The sequence below is a fragment of the Ursus americanus genome, chromosome X, assembly GCF_024610735.1.
Source record: "Ursus americanus isolate L20-20 chromosome X, mUrsAme1.1.p, whole genome shotgun sequence".
Taxonomy (NCBI): domain Eukaryota; kingdom Metazoa; phylum Chordata; class Mammalia; order Carnivora; family Ursidae; genus Ursus; species Ursus americanus.
In genome coordinates this window covers 88523244-88544553 of record NC_142164.1, presented here as the reverse complement: position 1 = coordinate 88544553, position 21310 = coordinate 88523244, and the positions used below count along the sequence as shown (strand labels likewise).

The following is a 21310-nucleotide window of genomic DNA, read 5'->3' as shown; positions in this document are numbered from 1 at the left end:
CTTCCTTAATAGTAGAAATAAGCAAATTTTAATTTAAATTTAATTTCCTTAAAGTTAGCAACAAGCAAAATGGAAGAAAAATTCTCTTTGCTGAGCTTTAGGTTTTGTGACCAAACATTCAGCACTGCCAGGAGTTGTGTGTTACGTGTAGGCTACCACAATATGGAAGGGACCTGGTTTACCTGCCAGAAACATTCGGGGTTCCTCGAAAATGTTGTTTGAGAGCTTCATTGTGCACTTGGTGAAAAGGTTCACTTGCACCCACCTGACACTTATATAAGAAGCCCAAAAAGCAGTGATGCCATTTGTATCAGCTTTTATTCTTCACAAAACATTTAGAAGATACAGAACTTTGAATGATAATATTCTATTCATGATTGAACCATGAAATATGAGAAACCAACATGCATTTCAACTGGTGATGTACAGAGTGGCAGGTAGCGATGGTAGGGCAGGAATTCACAGCCATGAAAAAGTCTATCATCCTAATCTACGGCTCCGTGGCAATGTGTGCTAGAAATACAAGCTTCTGGCATTAGCAACTGGGTCAGTCCCAATAGTCAATCACTAACAAAAATGAGGTCCAGGCAGCAGAGACATGGACAAAAATGAAGAACCAGTGAGAAAGGAAGAAAGCGACAGGCAGACATTAAGAGGGCCACAGCAATCAGCGTTCTGTTACTACGACTGGGGGTGAGGTGGGTAAGGAGGGAGCAGAGGGAAGAAGGAGGAATCTCCCAAAAGAACTTTTATAACATATATGCAATAAAATATCATCTACTGGTCATGTACCTTGTCGTGGTGGGTTCATCTCTGCAAACCTCTTCAGAATGTTGCTGACCATCATGGGAGCAGCAACAGAAGAGTTCTGCTGTCTGGGAATGTCTGCCTGTTGGGTTGTACCTGAAGCCATGTCATAAATGATTGGAACTATAATACTAACAGGTTCTTGGGGAGGGACCGATGTTTTCTGAGTTAGTTGAAGCTGAAGACATACAACACATACAAAGAGAATAAAAACGTAGTAAGAAAATAAAACATTTGCCTATATGTATCAAAGGTACTATTATTTACTCTATCAGATTAAGATATCTCGGGCATAAGAAAACTAAAGATGACAAGAAAAGTGACAAACGATTGAATACTATGGTTAAGATGCAACCGTGCCACACAATTATCTAGTTCAATACATTTCTGTTATTACTGAAGGAACCAGGAGTACATCACGTCTAAACTGACAATTAAGGAATCTGAGCCTGTGTTTGGCAGCGACAATTAACTCTGCAGAAACCCAAATGCTGTTCTAATATCCTCACAAGGCTTTTTCCTCAGGGGGTCTACGCACGCGTGCATGCACACATGGACGCACACACACACGCACACGCCGGGTGGTACTTACAAAAAATAGCATTTTGGATTTCAGCACCACAGCAGGCGTCCCAGGGGGTGCAATCGGCGGTGCGCTGGGGGGGATCGTCAGGCAAAACTGGACGTTCCATTTTAGCTGTGTTGCCTGGTCAGGAAACTGTTTTTGAAATCATGATAAAGTCATATGAACATTTAAAATTACATTCCAGTAGAGGAGTTTGAAAGGTCAGAATCTTATTTGATACTATCCATCATTAACAGAACATAAGGATGACAGCCTGCATTATTTCAAAGAAAATGCATACATGACGTTACTACATGAAAAGTCAACTCCGGACCTATGTGACATGGTTCCCCTTTCCTTCCCTCCCGCTCCATTAATTCCCAAGGCCTACAGATTCTGCTTCCTTAGTGTCTCTGACATCTGTTCACACCTCTCTATTCACGGATGCCACCAAGCTCCAGGATTCGTGATTTCTCTGGCAGCCCCTAACCGGCCCCTTCTGGTGGCTGCCTCTCCCAGTTCCTCCATCTACCACTGCCAGAAGAATGTCCTCGAGCACGGTTCTAATTGAGTTCACAAATGTTTAGTGACATGCAGTGACACATCCTGCTCCCCTCCCTTACCCTGCCAGGACCAAGACCTGGCATTCAAGGCCCTTCTTAACTGGTGCCAACCTAGACTTCCCAGCCTCATTCCCAGCTCCTTCCCTAAAACATACTTGTCAAACTGTGTTAATAATTTTAAACTGTATTCACTGTTTTTGTTTTTTTTTTTAAGATTTATTTATTTAGTTTAGAGAAAGAGAGAGAGCACACACAAGCAGGGGGAAGGGCAGAGGGAGAGAGAGAGAATCCTGAAGCTGACTCCCTGCCAAGTGCAGAGCCCGATGTGGGGGCTTAATCCCAGGACCCTGAGATCATGACCTGAGCCGAAATCAAGAGCCAGTCATTTAACTGACTGAGCCACTCAGGCGCCCCCACTGGTGCTTTTTTTTTTTTTAAAGCCACATGAATACTTGGTTCCTTCAAAAACTCAAATGGGTATCTTTTTGAAATAAATAATGTTTCCTATAGGCTACCAGAGCAGAAGCCAAATGTTGAGACTATTAGCAAAGGAGCACTGCTGTCCCTAATATTAACAGTAAAACACCAACTGGAAAAAGGAGTGAGGTATTTGGAATTACCCAAAGCAATACTAGAAACATTGAATGCAAGTCCTGAAAATATAATCAGCTGCCACCTGGATTCCATCTATGTAATTATATACTTTCACAGGGAAGAAGAGGAACTCATCTCCCCAGGGAGGACAGATTTTTTGATAAATGACATTAGGGCAATTGGGGGCATCTGAAAAAGCTAGACCCACACCTCACCTTTGACACCAAGGTATATTTTAAATGGATCAAAAATTCAAATAGTGATTTAAAAAACGACTCCATAACAGTATTTTAAAAAGTCATGAGAGCATCATTTCAGTATCCAGGAGCAAGAAGAGTGAATTAAATGTATTTGCTTTTATAAGAGGTAAGCCACTGGTAACTCGGGTTGCCTGTGGGGAAGGAGACAAGACAGCTGGACAGGGATAGATGGGAAATTTCCCTCTGTATCACATCTTGAACTCAATTCAAAAGATACAGGAGGACTGTGTTTCCTATTCAAAGATAAAATCTTAAAAATTAAGAAGAGTGTAAGAGAAAAACGAAGTACCTAAATAGGTGAAAACCAATAAATACTGCTCCCACCAACTCCAACCTCTTTAGACAGACCTAGCTATACACAGAAATAGGCGTTTCACTGTAACTTACCAGCTCTAGCTTCATAATATGCACACAGTCCCTGAGGATGTGTGTAGGAGCTCCTAACAGCTTGGTGAAGGCTATCAAAGTATTGGCTTTAAATGGCGGTCCTGCAACCTACAGGGATGAATAAAGCAAGTTACTCCGCATTCTACTTTGACTCTTCTCTTTTGCTAATTGTACAGGCATACCCTGGAGGTATGAGTTCAGTTCCAGCCCACCGCACTAAAGCAAGTATCACAATGAAGCGAGCTGAATGAGTTTTCTGGTTCCCCAGCACATATAAAAGTTATGTTTATTTACACCATACTGTAGTCTTTTAAGTGTGCAATGGTATTTTGTCTAAAAAAAATGTATCTGTCTTAAAAAATACCTTATTGCTAAAAAACGCTAACCACTACCTGAGCTTTCAGTGAGTCACAATTATCAATCACCATAACAACGAACAAGTTTGAAATATCGCGAGAAGTACCAAAATGTGACAAGGAGACATGAAGTGAGCAAACACTGGTGGGAAAATGGCCCTGATAGATTTGCTCCATGCAGCGTTGCCACAAACCTTCAATCTGTAAAAAATACAGTACCTGCGAAGCGCAAGAAGGCAAAGTACAATAAAACGAGGTATGCCTATATTAAAACTATGCATTAAGAAACACATACTCTTGTTTCGAAGAATTTCTCCAAAACTTGAAGTTCATCGGGTTTCCACTGTCCTGCATTTTCGGGTGTCACTTTTAGCTGAAGTGTTTGGTTGGTTTTGGGACTAAGGGCTACTCTGCATTTCAGGGCATCAGTTTTAAACATGATCACTCCAGGTTCATTGGAATTTATCAGCTGCAGCTGCAAAATACAAAGGATGCATCAAGTTAATATGGAAGACAAAGAGGAAATGAAAACATTGCTGAGAGAACTGTTTCAGAGGGAAAACAACTAAAAGTTGATACCCGTTCCCAAACAAAAATATCTAGGCATTGAGCACCATCAATTGCTAACATCCCGAAGAAGGAACTATACATTATGTGTCTCTCAATGGAAGAACAGAACACAACCTATGGAATATTCTCGTAAAATAACAACAAACTTGAGCTGGAAATCGGTAGTTAGATCTGCAGGGTGGACCAGTATTATAGAAATGTGACAGTCAAAAGAACATGTTAAATAATTCCAAAGGGATGTAATCAGCAAAATCCAGACTTAGAAACTCGACAAGACAACGGATATGGTTGCTTCAACAAATAAAGTGTGTAAGGAGGGATGGAGGGGGAACCTACAGTTTAAAAGGGACTCAAAAACTTGTTTGGGTTCTGCTTTAGACTGTAAAAAGTGTGACAACTTGGGAAATCTGGACACCAACTAGCTATCTGATGATAAAGAAATTCTCTTTATGGATGAAATGATGTCTGGGATTTGCTGTGAAACCATGTGGGTGAAGGAGCTATAGAAGAAACAAGACTGACGGGTTCACTGTTAAAGGTAGGTGATGAGAACACAGAAGTTCATTATACTCTCTTATACTATTATACTCTCAACTTTTATATATGATTAAAATTTTCCACAAGAAGTTTTTAAAAAATGGCACGGTAGAAAAAAAGAACAAAGAGTACCATTAAAAAATGTTGGACCTGGATTGGGACCTTATACTGGCCCAGGGGTTGGCCAATTTTTCTGTAAAGTAACAGAGAATAAATATTTTAGGCTACATGATCTCTGTTGCAACTACTCAATGATGCCATCATAGCTGAAAGCTGCAATCAACAATACGTGAATTAACGGGTGCGACTAAGGTTCCAGTAATACTTTATTTACAAATAGGTGGTGGGTAGGACTTGTCCCCCTGCCCCAGCCAGTAGTTTATTGACCGCTGCTCTATCATAACATATTGATTATGCAGATAAGCAAAATGAGGTTTAAAGAGCTGAAAGCTCACATGACTTGTAAGTGGCAGAGGGAGGGCAGATCACAGGTCTCATAATAATCATTTTTTAAAATGCTAATTTATTCAACTTATGTTAAAACCTCTACTATTTTCAAATATGAATATAAAGGTTGCAAAATAGCTTGGTGCCATCCATGGAGTGGATATTTTAAACATTCACCATACTACCTCATTAGCATATAGATATATCAAGAGTTATAAATAACTAATATGTACTGAACAATACCAAGATGTTATGCTAAGGGTTTTATATGAAGTATCTCGAATTTCCACAGTTGTTATGAGTTAGGTAAGTACTATTATCTACCATTATCATAAAGGTAAAGGGATTTGCCTAAGCTTGTACTAGCTGGTGGCATGGCCTGGGTACAAACCCAGATAGTTGGACTCCAGAGCCAGTGTTATCGACTCTGAACTATCTCCTGAGGGTATCACCACAGGCACAAGTCTTTTTCTGACTTTTTCCAAATCAGTTCAGTTGCTCATGAATTTAAAGAGGAGTTTTCAACCCTGTGATCATAAATAATTTTACTTCAATGGAGAATCCGATTCAAAGTCAGCCTGCCTGCAAGGGGATTCCAGAAGCCCAACAGTGCTTGTATGCTACTCTCTGCCAAAGGCAGATCCTGGGAGCATTTGTCCCATGCACAGTGGGGACCCTCTGGGACCTATCCCTGCGCCCGTTAGCCACAGCACCGCAAACTACAAAATGCAGGAACATGTTAACGTAAGAATGGAAAAGGAGCGTGGAGTCTGTTTTTAATGCTAGAGCGGTGGAAAGCACAGTTCCAACAAGCTAAAGGAAGCGAGGGAACATCATTTTAGTTCAGGTGCTGTTCTGTGGGGCAGCTATTAGTCCCCGCCTTCGACAACCACCGCCGAGGAGTTCACTAGGTATCCATACCGTTTCTTGTTGAATAATTCTTTGAAGGTGCCGTCTCATGATGACCGATCCAAGGAATCTCTCAAGTGGAGAACAAAGATAACTACCTGCCAGGCCAGGCACAAGGCCTGGTGTTGGAGAGGGCAGCAGTAAAATGTTCAAGGCACTGTGAGTGAGGATGGTTGGTATGGAGGCTGCCCAGGAGCGCTGAGGTAGTTTACGAGGTGGAGGCATGTTTGTTGGCAAAGTTTGGGAACCTTTTGGGAAGGAAAACAGGTGATTTCATTCACAAATACACACGGTCCCACTGTTCCGTTTCGCTTTTATTATAAATCTTTGATGTTCTAAAGCCATCCATACTGTTTTCGTTACTCCTTGTGGCGTTACAATCCTCTGTTAGCTTCCTGTTAGCAAAATGGCCAGAGTTGTTCTCCCTGCGGCTAGGTTCCTCGCAAAGCGACTTTGTAGCAAGCCCTTGGAGGGATGGAGTCTATTTCTCTTCCTGGAATCTGGGCTGGCCCTGTGAATTGCTGACTTAAAAAATGCAGTGGAAGTGACGTGGTACAGCTGCAAACCTAGGATTTCACTCACACTCTTGAAACCCTGACCAGCCACCAGGTGAACAAGCCTGTGTTCAAGTATGGGGCCACGTGGAGCAGAGGAAGCCACGTGGGCTGGGGACATTGTAGACCAGCCAGGCCCCAGCTCACGTGGGAGCTGACCACAGACACGTGAGTGAGCAAAGCAGAGCCTGGAAAAATTGCCCAGCTTGGCTTACGCAAATCGCCAACCTATAGAATGGTGAGCTAATAAAACATTGTTGCTCTAAGTCATTAATCATTAAACATGACCCGAGAAAGCTAACTCACATATGTGCACAATTCTGCTCTGTGTTAATTTCTACAACCTTGTCAGTTAACTTTAGGTGTCCTTCAAGGTCTAGTTTTGCAGCTAAGTTAGGAGACATAACAGAGGTACTGGGGCTCACCTCCTAAGACTTCTGGAGGAGAGATTTCCCTTTCTTACATTTTGCTTTGTGCAAATTAACTATCGTTAAGCAATTTACCAAATGGATTAAAGTTTACATTATTAAGTATCCTCATTTAACAAGTTGGTCACAACTTTCAAATGTGAGGATGGAAAAAAAAATTGGTCATTTGGAGGCTGGACTAAAACAAACACAAAAATGGTGATGACACTCACTTGTTCCAGCTCGAGGGGAATGAGAAGCATCTGGAACTGGAGAATGTAGTGATGGGTTGGCTGGTGACATTCCAGGCATGCGTGTTGCTGGTGAGGGGCCAGACACTTGAGGAGACCCTGGCCAGTTCCCGGCTCGTCCACTTGGTGACACCATAGTATATGGAGAACTAGGGTCCAGGGTTCCTGTAAAGAAGTGAACAGATGGTTTTCAAAACCTGTATTTTAATAACTGAAAAGTACTTGACAGCGCTGAAATGCTTGACACTTTACAAGGTGATGATTTTATTTTTCCTTTTCGCTATCTGAAGTATGATGCTCTTTTCACACGGTGCACCTGAATGTCGGTTTTGTGTAGTTTAAATACTTTTTAACGTGATACAAAATTAGAGAAATACAGAATGAGAAAAGATAAAATTTACCTTCACACAAGTTTCAACATGTGCAATGTGTAACAATCTACTTTACACTATGCAACAACCTACTATTTTCAAAACCTATTTGCAAACATCTTTGAAAATGTTAAGCAAAAAAAAAAATCAAAGCTCGCTTAAGGACAGCAATCTTATTTTTTCAAGTAACCCTGACAAATTATGTTTTTCATTCTACTCAAGGCTGAGGAGAGGGAAATTTTCCCTTTTCTTTCTTTAGTAAAGGCTACACTGACTGAGAAATGAACCAAGAATCAAGTTTTGAAAGCAACTTCCTGAACAATTTGATATTTAAATTTCATCCCGCAGTTACCTTTAACGTATTATTTCTACCCCTCTGTAACCAAATGACAAACTGAGAAAATATTTTTACCATATATCAGAGAGTAAATTATCCTAACTTAAAAGTCTTATAAATTGGTAGGAAAAAACACAAGAACACACAGGCAGGCATAAAATAAGAAATACCAAAGACCCATGAAAGAAAAAAGGTTTAACTTCATTAATAATCAAAGAAATGCACATTAAACAAGAAGACACCATTTTTCACCTATCAAAATGACCAAGGTTTCTGAAAGTCGTTAATACCCTGTGTTGGCAATGATGCAGGAAAATAGACATTCTTGTTTGATGCTAGAGGAAATTGGTACAGCCTTTCAGGTGAGCAATTTGCAATATGTTTCAAAAGCTTTAGAATTTCTCAAACCCTTTGAGACAGCAATTCCACGTCTAGGAACTTACCTAAGGGAATAATCACGTGAGCAGAGATGATACCATTTTCAGTTGTAGAAAAAATGGAAACATTCTAAACATATAATAGGAGGGCAGTTAAATCATGGTATGTCAAGACAAGGGAATACTATGGAGCCATTTAATATGACGATGTAGAGTTTTTACTGACAAAAATGTTCCTACAAATATTAACAGTAGACAGTAAAACCACAGATGCTACACAGCTGTAAAAACTGAGGAAGTCCTTTATGTTGTGATTTGGCACAGCATTCAGGAAAAATAGATGAAAAAAGTAAGGCACTGAAGTATACTGTCCCGTGTGTAAAAGGGGTGAGAACACTTACAGGCATTTGCTTGTGTGTGGAGACAACATCTCTGGAAGGACACATAAGAAATTAATAACACTGAATGCCTCTGGGAAGAGGAACTAGGTGGTTGGTGGCATAGAAACACTTCCCTGGCTACCTCTTCTATTCTTTATTTGAACCAATCCAAAACAGAGTTTTTTAGTTAAAAAGTTAAAAAATTCAAGTCTCAAAACAATACATATGGTATAGTCCCAATTGTGGGGGGAGGTGTTTGAGAGGAGAGACAAGCAGACAGGTGGAGAGCAAAAGAGAGGCGAGCAGGCAGGCAAGCATGGGGTGCGTGACAGGAAGAGCAAGGCAGAAGCGAGGTGGGGAGAGAGTCCAAAGCAGACGGACTAACTGGTAGATCTCTGCGTGGTGGAATCAGGACATATTCATTTTCTTTGGTGATTTCCCCAACGAACACAGTGCTAATTTTGCAATAAGAAAAGAATTTATTTAACAAAAAACGACTTTCACGTCAATTTTTTACGCTATCGCGATTTCCACGTATGGACTCACCATGTGGACTAGCAAAACTGGCCCCTGGTCCTATTGAGATTCCATGCGAGGATGGGGGAGGAGTTGGAACAAATGACGCTGGTGAAGGGGCTCTCAAAGCCCCACTGGGGGAGCTGGCGGCATGCAGATTTCCTAATAAAGGAAAATAATTATAGATGATCTTGCAGGACACATATTATGTCCTGGCCAAGGACCTCAAGTTAAGACTCTCTCTACAGATTAAAGAAATAAGTAGTAAAGCTCCCTTAAATAGCACAAAGAAAATCTGGAATGATTTTGTTACTGAAAGAGAGAGAGAGATCAATTCCATGGGGCCCAAATTCTAGCTCTTATACTGACTGAGTTAAAAAAAAAAATATTCTGTGTACTTTTGTGTTCGCTCATTCACTCTTTCAGCAAGTGGACACGAAGGTTAATTTCATGCCCAGCATTGCTGTAGGCACTGGGGATGCAGCAGTTGACAACAGACAAAAATTCCTGCCCTCGTGGAGTTTCTATTCTAGTAGAATGAGAAAGACAACAAATGTATGTCAGGTAGTGATAGACAGTGATAAGTGTTATGGAGAAAACCAGGGCAAGGAAAAGGGGCAGTTATCATGTAATGGCGGAGGTGGGTGCTGTTCCCCGGAAGACCACTCTAAGAAGGGGGCACGTGGGTAAGTGAAGGATTTAAGGTGTGAAGATACCCAGGGGGTAAGACATTTCAGGCAAAAACAGCTAGTGCAAAGACCCCAAAGGCAGCAGCAAAAATAACAGGGAGGGGGGTCAGTGTGGCTGGATCAGTGGGAGCCATGGGGAAGTGGGAGGAGATGAGGACAGACAGGTGGTGATGGGGGTCCCAGATCACACAGGAACTTGTAGGCCACTCTAAGGACTTAGGGTTTACCCTGAATGAGATGGGAAACCATTGCAAAGTTTGGAGTGAAGAAGTCATAAACTAGCTTCTGTTCCAGAAGGATCACTCTAACCATTGAGCGAAAAACAGACTACAGGGCAGGGGCAGGGAAACCAATTAGAGGCAACAGTAATAATCCAAGTGAGAGATGGTTAATGGCTTGGGCGAGGGTGGAGGCTGAGGAGGGTTAGAGTCTGGATACATTCTCAGTACAGAACGGACAGTATCTGGCACTGACTGAAGTCGGCGTGAGAGAAAGAGGAGTCCAGCATGACTCTAACAGCTCTGGCCAAGCGGCAGGCGGGAAGGGGCTACTGTTTACAGACGGTGGGTGGGGGCGGGGAGCAGGGTGCGGGGAGTCAGGGTGGGTGGTGGGTGGGCAGGTGTTAGGAGTTGAGTCTCAGCCATTGTCTACACATCTACAAGGACATGCTGACTAGACAGCTGGAAAACAAAGGACTCAAATTCAGGGGAGAGGTCTAGATGGCAGATATTAAAAAACCGAGAGCAGTGAGCTTAAAGATGGGATTTAGCCATAGGACTAGTTCCAACTGAGGATCAGGAAAGGGGGAACCATGCTCCCCAAACTACGAATAAATGTGACACGGAGACGCTACATTACCATCACTATCCTCAGTATTCACGTTTCAAATTCTCTACTACTACCTAAGAGGATTTCGTATTTTCTACGTTCTACCCCTAATGCAGTGCCTTACGTGCAGTATGTTCATCAACTTGATCAACCTTTAAGTTAACCTTTAAGTGTCATATTTAGATATTCAGCTGCGGGTTTGCTGTGGGGATTAAATGGATAAAGTGCTCAGAAGACAGCCTGGCACACAGCAAGCACTATATATCTGTCTGCTACTATAATTATTTCAAAATTATTATTTCTACTTCCTTCTACATAAAACCTCACTCATATCCTAGAAACACACGCCCCGTGGGTTCTCTGCCCATGTCTCCTATTCTGCTCCTTGCTCCTGGCAGCTCGGCAGGGGCTGAGCTCACCCACTCAACTCAGCCTTCAATGACCTTCAGTGACCTGACAATAACTTCCAAATCTTCATCTGTGGTTCTGCCATCTCTGCTGAGCAGGTAAGGGGTCATCTACCCAAGAAATCTGATACCCGTCTTCCTTGCTAGACGATACGCTTGAGAGCGGGACTGGTATCTGGCTCGCTGCTGAATCCCCAGTGCCATGGAGCATCTGGCCCAGGGCAGGAGCTTAAGTGATACCAACAAACTTCAGTTACAAGTAAAAATTAGGCATCCTCAAGCAATTTTATAGTGCACTTCATGGGGCTGCCAACAGAGCCATTTTGTTTGGACAAGCAGGCTGTGCACTGGCCCGGTCTGTGGGGCCGGGCCCTTTCATATACACCAGGGCTCAGCAAACTTGTTCTGTAAGGGGTCGTCCTAGCAGGAGAGCAGCCCCAGACACTGCATGAATGCGTGTGGCTGGGTTCCCACAAAACTATAAAAACGGGTGGTGGGCAGGACTCGGTTTGTCGGCCCCTGACACAGATCGTGTTGTGATCAGCACTCCTTGGAGCTGTGCCGTGAGCCTGGCTCTGGGTGACAATACCTCCACTCAATTCAGACCTTTTAAAGCGCTCCCGAATCACGAATGCAGGTTTCACAACCCTGCCATAAGGGATGAATGGCAGACACCTAGCAGGTAAGGAGTGGTCTCTGAAGGTCTAGACTACATGTGTGGTGCTTGTGTGTGTGTGTGTCTGGGTATGTTCTGGACGTATGCTGAACACGACAAGAGAATAAGTAAAGTCTTACCTGGAGACTGTGTGTGCATCATAGAGGGAGACTGATTAACTGTGCTGTGGTAAGACGCAGGGGGCGAAGTAAGGGGATAAGCACCTGATGATCCCGGCTGTTTGGGAAATGGCTGAAAAGAAAAAAAGTACATGCTGCTCAAACGGCCATGCGCGTATAGTATATCATATAGACAGCACAGCACACGGCTGAAGCGTTAACCTTTACACGTTCACTGGTTACCAAACAAGAATCCTGAGATACGAAAATGTGTAAAATATGCATCAATAACACAAGTTTTTAAAAACTGACTTTCAAAATGTTTGAAAAACAGCAAGAGAACTCACTCCTGACCTTGTAATACCATTGCTTATATCCCTGAAGATGTTTTTTGCTTATTTTATCTACCATATCACTGATTTATCTGTATTGTTTATCTACCATTTCACGGATTCTAAGAGTCTTCCCCCAACCCTTTAGCATTTCTGAAATCAGGGTGTATCTTTCAATTCATGGCATAGTTTAACTGGCAGTGCTGTTTCTGGCAGTTCATAAAAAGCAGTGCATCTTACACTTGGCGGAGTTTTTAAAGGCAACAAAATACAGTAGTTTAACCTGAACTCTCCTCACTTTTACCTTCATCTCCAGCAATGAAAAGCCTAGGACAACGTAATCCTTCCTAGTTTTTTATTTGAGGTACAAATCACATATAGTAAAGGACACAAAGTTTAGAAAACGTCCAGTCTGATGAATTTTTACAAATGTCACCGCCACAGAGATCGAGACACTGAAGAACACTACCAGTGCCCCAGAGGCCTCCCTCATACACCTCCCAAGGCTTTATCACCTCCCCAAAGGTGAGCACTATTCTGACCTCTGTCACTCAAGCTTGATTTTGCCTGTTTTCACATTTCATATAAATACTGAATGTACTTCTTAGTGTCTGGCTTCTTTTGTTCAACATTATGTCAGCAAGATTCACCATGTAGTTACATGTAGCAATAGTTTGTTTTTTTTCATTTCTGTAAAGTATTCTATTGTATGAATAGACCCAGTTTATTCACTCATTCTGTTGCTTGATATGTGGGTTAGTTTACACTTTTTACAGAAATAACGTTCCTATGAACATTCTTGTGTTTTTTGAGGCATTTCTGTTGTACATATACTTAAGAGAATTATTAAATCAGAAGTATGCCTAATGTTCAGATTTAGTGCTCTGGAATACTGCTGAACACCACTACCTCCAGTAGTAAATGAGTTTCAGTTGCTGCTAATACCAAATATTGCCAAGAATGATCGATTTTCTTCTTAAAGCCATTTTCGTGGGTATGGAGTACGATAATGCTCACTGTGGTTTTAAGCTGTATTTCTGTGATGCCAAATGATGTTGAACACCCTTTCTGTGCTTACCGGCTGTTTGGGTATCATCTTATTTTGCGATTACATGGCTGCTCACCTCACATCATTTTAAGTGCACGAGTCTGAGGTTAATGCTACTTCTGGTACTGTTGACATCACTAGAAGCCTCTTTCTCTCCCTCTGTCACTATTTTTTCATATGGACTTCCTGGACACCTTGGGCCCACCAAGGACCTCCTCACCTTTCAACAAAGATGCTCAGACACCTGAAGAACCCATTAAGTTATGCAAATGTGATACCATTTGGAATTTCAGCTAGACGTCACCTGTTGCTGGGATGGTGGCTGGAGCTGTGAGATTAAAGAATCCATCATATCTCCTCCTATGGGAGAAGGGGGATTATCGTCCTCGTTTACAGACCTTCTTCGAGCATCCTGATTGCTGTCAACAAACATATTCAGGAATGTCTATGGATATAAACAGGTAGAATTCAGATTATTTTACTTAACTTTATAAGATATTTTTAATCATTTAGACTATTTTAAGAGAAACAAATATACTACGCCCATCTCTAAAACAGAAGTCTGGTACACAGCCACTATTATGAGGACAACCTGGAAGATATATTGATAATTTTGAAGGGGGGAAACTGAGGAAACTGGTTAAATGCAACAACAGAAACAACATCTAAGTTAAAAATCCTGTCAATTAAGAAGTATTGTGTAAGTACAAAGCTGAAGAGAGACGTATACCCTGGTACCTCCTCACACCAGGGCAAAGTATTTTCGTATTAACTTCTGAACCAGAAATGCAGGAAACAAAAAAAAAGTTGTATGTTGGCCATCTAAGTAATTTAAATGACTTGGGAAATTTCCTATTTGGTGAGAGTCCTCACTTTGTAAGCTAGAAAATATGACAGAGGAAAACTGAATACAGAAACTAAGCCATCTTTCCTCTTTTTATCTTACATGACTGAAATCTTGAACCACCAAGAGTGGGACAATCTCATTTTATGGAATATGTCATCAAAAATTAAGCAAGACTACCAGAGTTTGTGTCTCAAGCATTCTCTTCCTTTTAATACTCTCCATCTTCCCTATCTTCAAAAACATAGATCAAAAGCTTACCAGATCACTCGAAAGCTTTTAAAAGTACACTGCCTGATTTCTAAAAGATGATGGATTCACAACACAGATTTTATCTTTTCCCAGTACCCCACTGAAACTCCTAAAAAAAATTTTTTTTAAAGCAATAAGTTACAAATACAGAAAGAATGGGAGAAGAAAAAAATAGCAATGAATTCTGGAGGCTGCGGAGCAGATGGCTGAGTGGTAAGTGAACTATGCAATGTGAGGAAGTTGTATCCTAAAGCTAGCACTGGGAAAAGCCAAGAAGCAAAGCTATTTCCGTCCAGATCCTCAAGACACGTAGGAACTGGCAGCACTAGACATCTCTGGAAGTGGGGATGAAAGTGAGACTAAAAATAGGACTGGTTGAAAGTCTCTTTAAGAGACACTGAAAGCCTCCCAGAGCCTCTGTCACTCTCACTGAGTGAGGTTGACTTCTACCACTCTGGTGGAGGGTTTTTGACTAGGGGGACTCTAGCGTCGATCGAGAGGAATGCCGTATTAAAAATGAAGATTGTGGGGCACCTGGCTGGTTCAGTCAGAAGAGCATGCGACTCTTGATCTCGGGGTTGTGAGCTCGAGCCCCACGTTGGGTGTAGAGATTACTTTAAAAAAAAAAAAAAGAAGATTAAAGTTTACATACTGAATGTTAAAAATAGTAGTTTCCTTCTCTTATTTGATTTGCCAAAAATTGGGGGCCAGATGCACACCATCTATGCAGAGACTTGAATACTCCTCTCTTGGTACTCATACCAGCCCAACAAAAAGACCTAAATCTACTGACACTGGGAGTTACCCAAAGAAATGGCCCAAGCAGATCATCCTGCAATGAAGACCACAGTCAGCAAGTCTCACCTTCTAGTAAGAGCTGTGAGTTAAGAATCACTAATATGAAAGAGATCAAAACAACAAAAAAGCAAGGTGCATGAAATGGAGATTATGTAGGAAGAAAAGGGGTAAGAGAAGAGAAGATAGTCATATACAACAAAGATGTCATAAAATGAACACAGAAACAAAAGAGAGCTCCCGGAAATTTTTTAAAAGATGGCAAAAAAAAAAAATTATCAAAAATAGAAAGACTAAAAGGAAAAAATGAGGAAATCTCCCAGAAACAAAGGATAAAAACAGAAAAGATAAGAAAATCAGAGGATAAGTCCAGGATACCAAACATCAGAATAGTAGCAGTGCCAGAAAGAGCTAACACAGAAAACAGAGACGAATAGAGAAATGATACAAGGAAATTCCCAGAGCAAAAGGATTTAAGTTTCCAGAGTGAAAGAGCCTACTCAGTTACGTAAGGTTCAAGAACTGGAACGAGATTAAACACCTCAACGGCCACAGTGGAAGTTAGAAGACAATGGAGCAACGTCTTCAAAGTTCTTACAGAAAATGACTGTAATCTCGAATTCTACACCTAGCCATTTTCTCAATTAGATGAGGGTAAATAAAAGATGTTTTTAGGCACACACAGTCTCAAAATAAGCTCCCACGTACCTTCTCCCAGGAAACTACATAGAAGGTATTCTACCAAAACAATGGAGTAAATCAAGAAAAAGACCTGTGGTCCACGCCATAGGGCACGCCACGCAAGAGAGAAGCCAAGGACTCTCCCTCTTCCCCATCCTTCTACAGCTTCCTAAATCAAGACTGTGCAAAGGATCTGGGGCACTGCCATTCCAGATTGGGAGGCCAGAGGGGTGTAGAAGAGATTTCCTCAAGATGAAACCAGCGAGGTTTCTGATACGTGAACGCACTAAGGGCAGAGTTACATATATGGGAGAGACTTCAAGGTTGAGTTAGTGGTAAGTATACACAAGTTAAGCAAAAAAAGTAAATTAGTAACCCCCAGGAAAATAAAATGTTGAACAAGAAAGGAAAAGTAATTATAGTAAGCTTGGAGGACAGTGCTTACATATTTATGAGAACACTGAAAAATCATCTGATCAAAACTGCTACCTAACCATACTGCAAGGATAGGAGGAAAGAAAGAAGGTATACTGGGAGCAGCCAGGGAGGACAAAGAGGCATATAAGAATTAAAAAAGAATTAAATCCTCATCTTCCATTGTGAGGATCAGATAATGCCCCCCAACTAAGAAGTCCACAAACAGCAATGTAAGCATGTTATTTAGAGATAAGGATGTAAATACCAAGAGAATCACCATCTAAGAGTTGAAAACAGAGCAGGAAAATGGCAAGCAACTAATTTTCAAAACAAGCCTTTGGAACTATTTGACTCTAAACTATAAGCACATACAATTGAGCTATTAAACAAGAATCTGCAGGGATTGTGGCCCAGGACCCTACATTTAAAAAAAAAAACTTGATGGTTAAACTGAAGAATCAAACTTTCTCAATAATTGATGAGAAAGACATTGTTGAGGTTCCTTAAAGTTCCAACTAGCAAACAGGACTCTCTTCGTATCATCCACCTTTGTGCATTACAAGGAAAGGAGATTTTATCATCTCATACACATAGGCACAGCGCTTTATAAGAACTTCCCATTCCTTCGGAAGGACGCTGCAGAGGTGATAAACTAACATAGCTGCTTATTAAACAGCAATTTGTTGCTTTTCCCCATTACTTCCCCCTTTTAAAGGAATTGCTTTAGAGATATTTATGTTTACTTATGCTAGAATAGTAAAGGCAGTTACCTTTAGTCCGGGTGCAGGATAAAAACCTTCCACTAACTTGCTATTATCAAAAAGACTATAGGCACCATCCCGTATTGCCACCACGCCTCGGCTCCGGCAGTAGATGTCGATGCAGTACATGTTCCTAAAGGCCAGTCTGATGTGGGTGGAAGACTGTGGCAGGATGGAGAAGCACTGGTAAGCAGTGTTGGTTCTCTGAGTCAAGCCCAACATTGGCACAGTGGGGAGTTTGTTGATGGCATTTAACGGAGCCTGAGTATCAAAGAGTACCTAAAAGGAATACACACAGTGAGGGCAGCCTGTTTCTGTGCAAATGCTAAAGCCGCAGAATGTTCCATGTCTAACAGTCATAAATGAGCCAAGGGCTTCCTGGCACATTCCATACACCTTTCTCTTGAAGAGAATGCAAACTACATCACTGCGTCCACTTTGAATCAAAGCAATTCCTCCAAGAAGACTGTGAGACATAAAAGACAAAAACACGCACCCTTGTCACTGAAGACAAGTTAAGCCCACGTGATTTTTCGTTTTACATGAGACTAACACCAACGGAGTCATATTTTTATACAGAAAATAAACTTCATTACCTGTAATAACTGAACCACATTTGGTGTCTTGTTGAACATTTCCTGAAGCTGATGGAGAATGGTATTGTGACAGTTACTGCAACCTGAGTTTGGGCCAACAGTGCCCAAAGAAATGTGAAATTTCTGATGTATGGAATTCCACTGGATGCTAATCTAAATCAAAGAGATTACATGTTTCAGAAACAGAGAAAGTAACAGATTCAAGTAGAAGAAAAAACAATGTTTAAATAGTAAGGCAAAATGCCAAAGATCTACACGAGATCTTTTTGGAAAGCCAGCCAGAAGACTGGGCTCTGTAAGTGCCGGAAGTGCTGTTACTATGGAGCGGTACGTCCGCAGGGTAGGTGTGTATCAGCCCACTTCCGCCAAATAAAACAGAAAGAGAAGGTGCTAAATCTGGATTAAACTTTATTTGAAAATTATCACTGGTGTTTCTTACTTTTCATTTTTACCTAGGACTGAAGAAAAGTCACCCTCTACGTGAGCACTGTCATAAAGGGAAAGGAAACCACTTCCAACACAGATGCTTTCGGTTTATAGATTCTAAAACACTCAATTGATTTCTGATATTACTTGATGTGGAAGAGTCCAGAAAGAAGCCAGCTGGCTGAATCTTTACACTAAACTTCTAGGACTTTACATATGGAGTGGGAAGAAAATGAGGAAACAGAGATTGCGGGGAATGCCTTTAAGACTGAGACAGGATCAAACCATGTTAATAATCATGTGACCTTAAAAGCATAAACATACAGCATTGTTCAAAACCATTGATAATCTTCATTATAGCAATCATGTTGCTAACCAGATCTGAAATCGGTAAAGAAAACAAACAAACAAACACCAAAAGTACATTACCTGGTCCAAAACTCAACAAGATTATCACAAAAAGGGTTTAATTTTCACTTTCGATTTTAAAGAGTTAAGCATTATAGTACGCTAGTCTACTATATATTGAAGTATTTAAAATTTACCATTATAACCTTCATTTTTACTTGAGTCCTCAATTATTTCAAGGCAGTTTTCATAACTTTTGAATTCTTGATTTTTAAAGGATTTATGAGAGGAACTTCAGTTTTAATTAGTTCATAGACTTACTGAGCTTCCCTTGGTGGTTCCATAACACAAGATAAGTTTTCGGTAATTATAAACACGGACTTCTGAGAAAATATTTAGATGAGCAGGTATGTCTAAAGAGAAAGGAAGCAAAAAGGAGATTAAGATGATGCATGCAAAACTTTAAAACACATATTTGAAGAAGAGGGCACTGGGCAGTATCATATGCCTAGCTGGAAAGATCTCTAGATACATAATTTCGGTAAAAAAAAAATTAAAAATAAAAAAGGGAAAGCGATGGCATAGACAGTGGGCTTCCATGTCCACTTCCACAGAAGGGGTCCTGGGCAGGGGCGGAGATACTGAAGCAGTATAGCACAGCAGTTAGGAGGTTCCAATTCCAGCTCTACCCTTTACTAGCTGTGCGACCTTCAGCAAGTTGCTCAGTCTCTGTGACTTCATTTGTGAAATGAGGAATAACTCACCTACCTCATAGGGTGACTGTGAGGATTAAATGAGTTAACACAAGCAAACTGTCTGTTACATTGTATGGCACATAGTAGACTCTCAATAAATACTACCTATTATTATAATATGGTAGAGCTCAGAGTAAAAATTTCTGGATACATAAGAAACTTAACAGTGGTTGTTTCTGGGGAAAGCCTGAGGTAGAAGGGAAACTTATTTTTCATTAGATATTCTTTTGAAAAAAACTTTTTAAATGATGTTTTACTTCTTCAGTTAAAAAAGGGGGGGTACCCCCCAAGAAGGAAGATTATCACATGTACCTGGTAGAGAACGTGCAAATTCCAACACACACTCATATAACCGTGCAATGCTATTCCAGTCATTAAGGAACATTTCAACCACTTTTCTACCACCAACCGGTTCAGACAACAGGTTTTCATATGTCAGATAAACGTGCCTCGATGGCCCTATAGGATTAAAAAAGAGGATTAATAGCTATCAATACTAAAAAGAAAACCCCAGAAATACGCAAAGACAAAGTGTGTGAAGCATCTCACCTTGTTCCCTAGTAGAAGTGCCATTAAGCGGACAATTCGCAAACACTAATTCCGCCACCCACGTGCGGTTATTTCTACCTTGCAATCGGAAAGTGCAATCAAGAAGAGAGCGGTCCAGAGCCTTCTGGGTTTCCTCATTCACACCCTTACAGGGAGGAATTCTGGCAATGAAAGACAGAGCATATCAAGTGTACTTCGCATCACAGAAAGACAAGAGCACAATCTACACAACAACAGTCAGGGTATCACCGGAGAGCTGCCGTTCAAGCTCCACTACTAGGCGCCTTCTGCAAAAGAAGGAAGCGATTCATAGCAATTCGTGGCAATTCACAGCACTGAACCCACTTCTATTCACATCAACACAGATCAGGACCTCTTGCTTTAACAAAGTATTTGTCTCAGTGTTTTAACAAAGTGTGTCTGTCTTCATCCTTATTCCTATTTATTAGAAACACTGATTCTTCAGAGTGAAAATCAAGGATATTGGCTTTCTATGAAATCTACCTAGAACATCCTTAAGGAAAAGCTAAGGGGAATAGAATACTTGTAAAACCACTCTTTGAGAACAGAATGATACAGTGGAAAGAACATAGGCTTTGGAGTCAGGGACCTGCGTTCTAATTCTGACCCAGCCACATTTAACCTCTCTGAATTTCAGTTTCCAACTACACAATGGAGATAATTACCTTATGGGGTCACTGATTTTAAAACATGACAACACCGTAGGTAAAGTGCTCATGGCAGCTGATATAATAGGTATTCATGTATGTTAGCTCCCTTTGCGGTAAAACCAAGTCTCACTCACTGATGGCAAGGTAAAATGCCAGATTCATTATCTCTCCTCCCCCTCCTTCAGTAGAGGTAACACTCATGTGATGAAGCTTTGCATGTATTAACTCATTTAACATATTTTCACTTAAATATATCACATATAGAAAAAGAATGTATTAGCTTTGTGTTGTAAAATACCTATCCATTTTCCTCTTACAGCTTTATGGCCTCTCTTGTCATAAAACATTATGAAGCAATATATTTTCACTGTTTTTTCAGTAATAGATGACATAATGAGATAATATATTTTTTAATTACACATTATCCTTTAACTCCTAGGGAAGATGGGCTAATTCTCAGACTTGGTATAATGATTACCTATATCTAAGTCTAACAACAATTGGAAATATGGAATCTTGATTCAGGCCTCTTATTCAGAAACACCTAGAATAGGGTTTCTCAACCTCAGCAATATGGACACTTGAGGCTGGATACTTATTTGTTGCGTAGCCTTGGCCTCTCCCTACCAGATGTCAATAGTACCTCCTACCCCCTCTTCTCAGTTAATGATCACCAAAAATACCTCCAAACGTTGCCAAATGTCCCCTGGAGGGCAAAATCACCCTGGGGTTGAGAACCACTTGCCCAGAATAAACAATCTAAGAGGGCAAAAGAGAGACAGAGATTGCAGACGATAAAAAAATTTCTAGGGGAGAAAACAGCTACACAGGTTGCATAAAAAGAAAATTAACATAGTACTAAAATTTTCTCAATTAATTAAAAATTCCACCACAGCCCCTCTCAAATGTATAGCTTTTTTTTGTTTTGTTTTTAACATTTCAAAAGTTA

General features: G+C 40.8%; 1 protein-coding gene across 2 annotated transcripts in view; it reads right to left on the bottom strand.

Moving 5' to 3' along the window:
- MED14 (mediator complex subunit 14) overlaps positions 1–21310 on the bottom strand; it is a 73095-nt gene that overhangs the window by 3978 nt on the left and 47807 nt on the right. Inside the window, exons 17-30 of one of the 2 annotated variants that reach the window (XM_087859873.1) lie at positions 19691–19851; positions 19454–19600; positions 18708–18799; positions 17613–17765; positions 17026–17295; positions 13571–13711; positions 11908–12019; positions 9219–9350; positions 7190–7372; positions 6008–6243; positions 3828–4007; positions 3177–3284; positions 1400–1525; positions 793–985 (exon numbers count right to left, since the gene is read on the bottom strand). In XM_087859873.1, coding sequence (XP_087715999.1) covers positions 793–985; positions 1400–1525; positions 3177–3284; positions 3828–4007; positions 6008–6243; positions 7190–7372; positions 9219–9350; positions 11908–12019; positions 13571–13711; positions 17026–17295; positions 17613–17765; positions 18708–18799; positions 19454–19600; positions 19691–19851 — 2234 coding nt within the window. The remainder of the gene's footprint in view (positions 1–792; positions 986–1399; positions 1526–3176; positions 3285–3827; positions 4008–6007; positions 6244–7189; positions 7373–9218; positions 9351–11907; positions 12020–13570; positions 13712–17025; positions 17296–17612; positions 17766–18707; positions 18800–19453; positions 19601–19690; positions 19852–21310) is intronic. The other variant, XM_087859874.1, reaches the window with a different exon arrangement.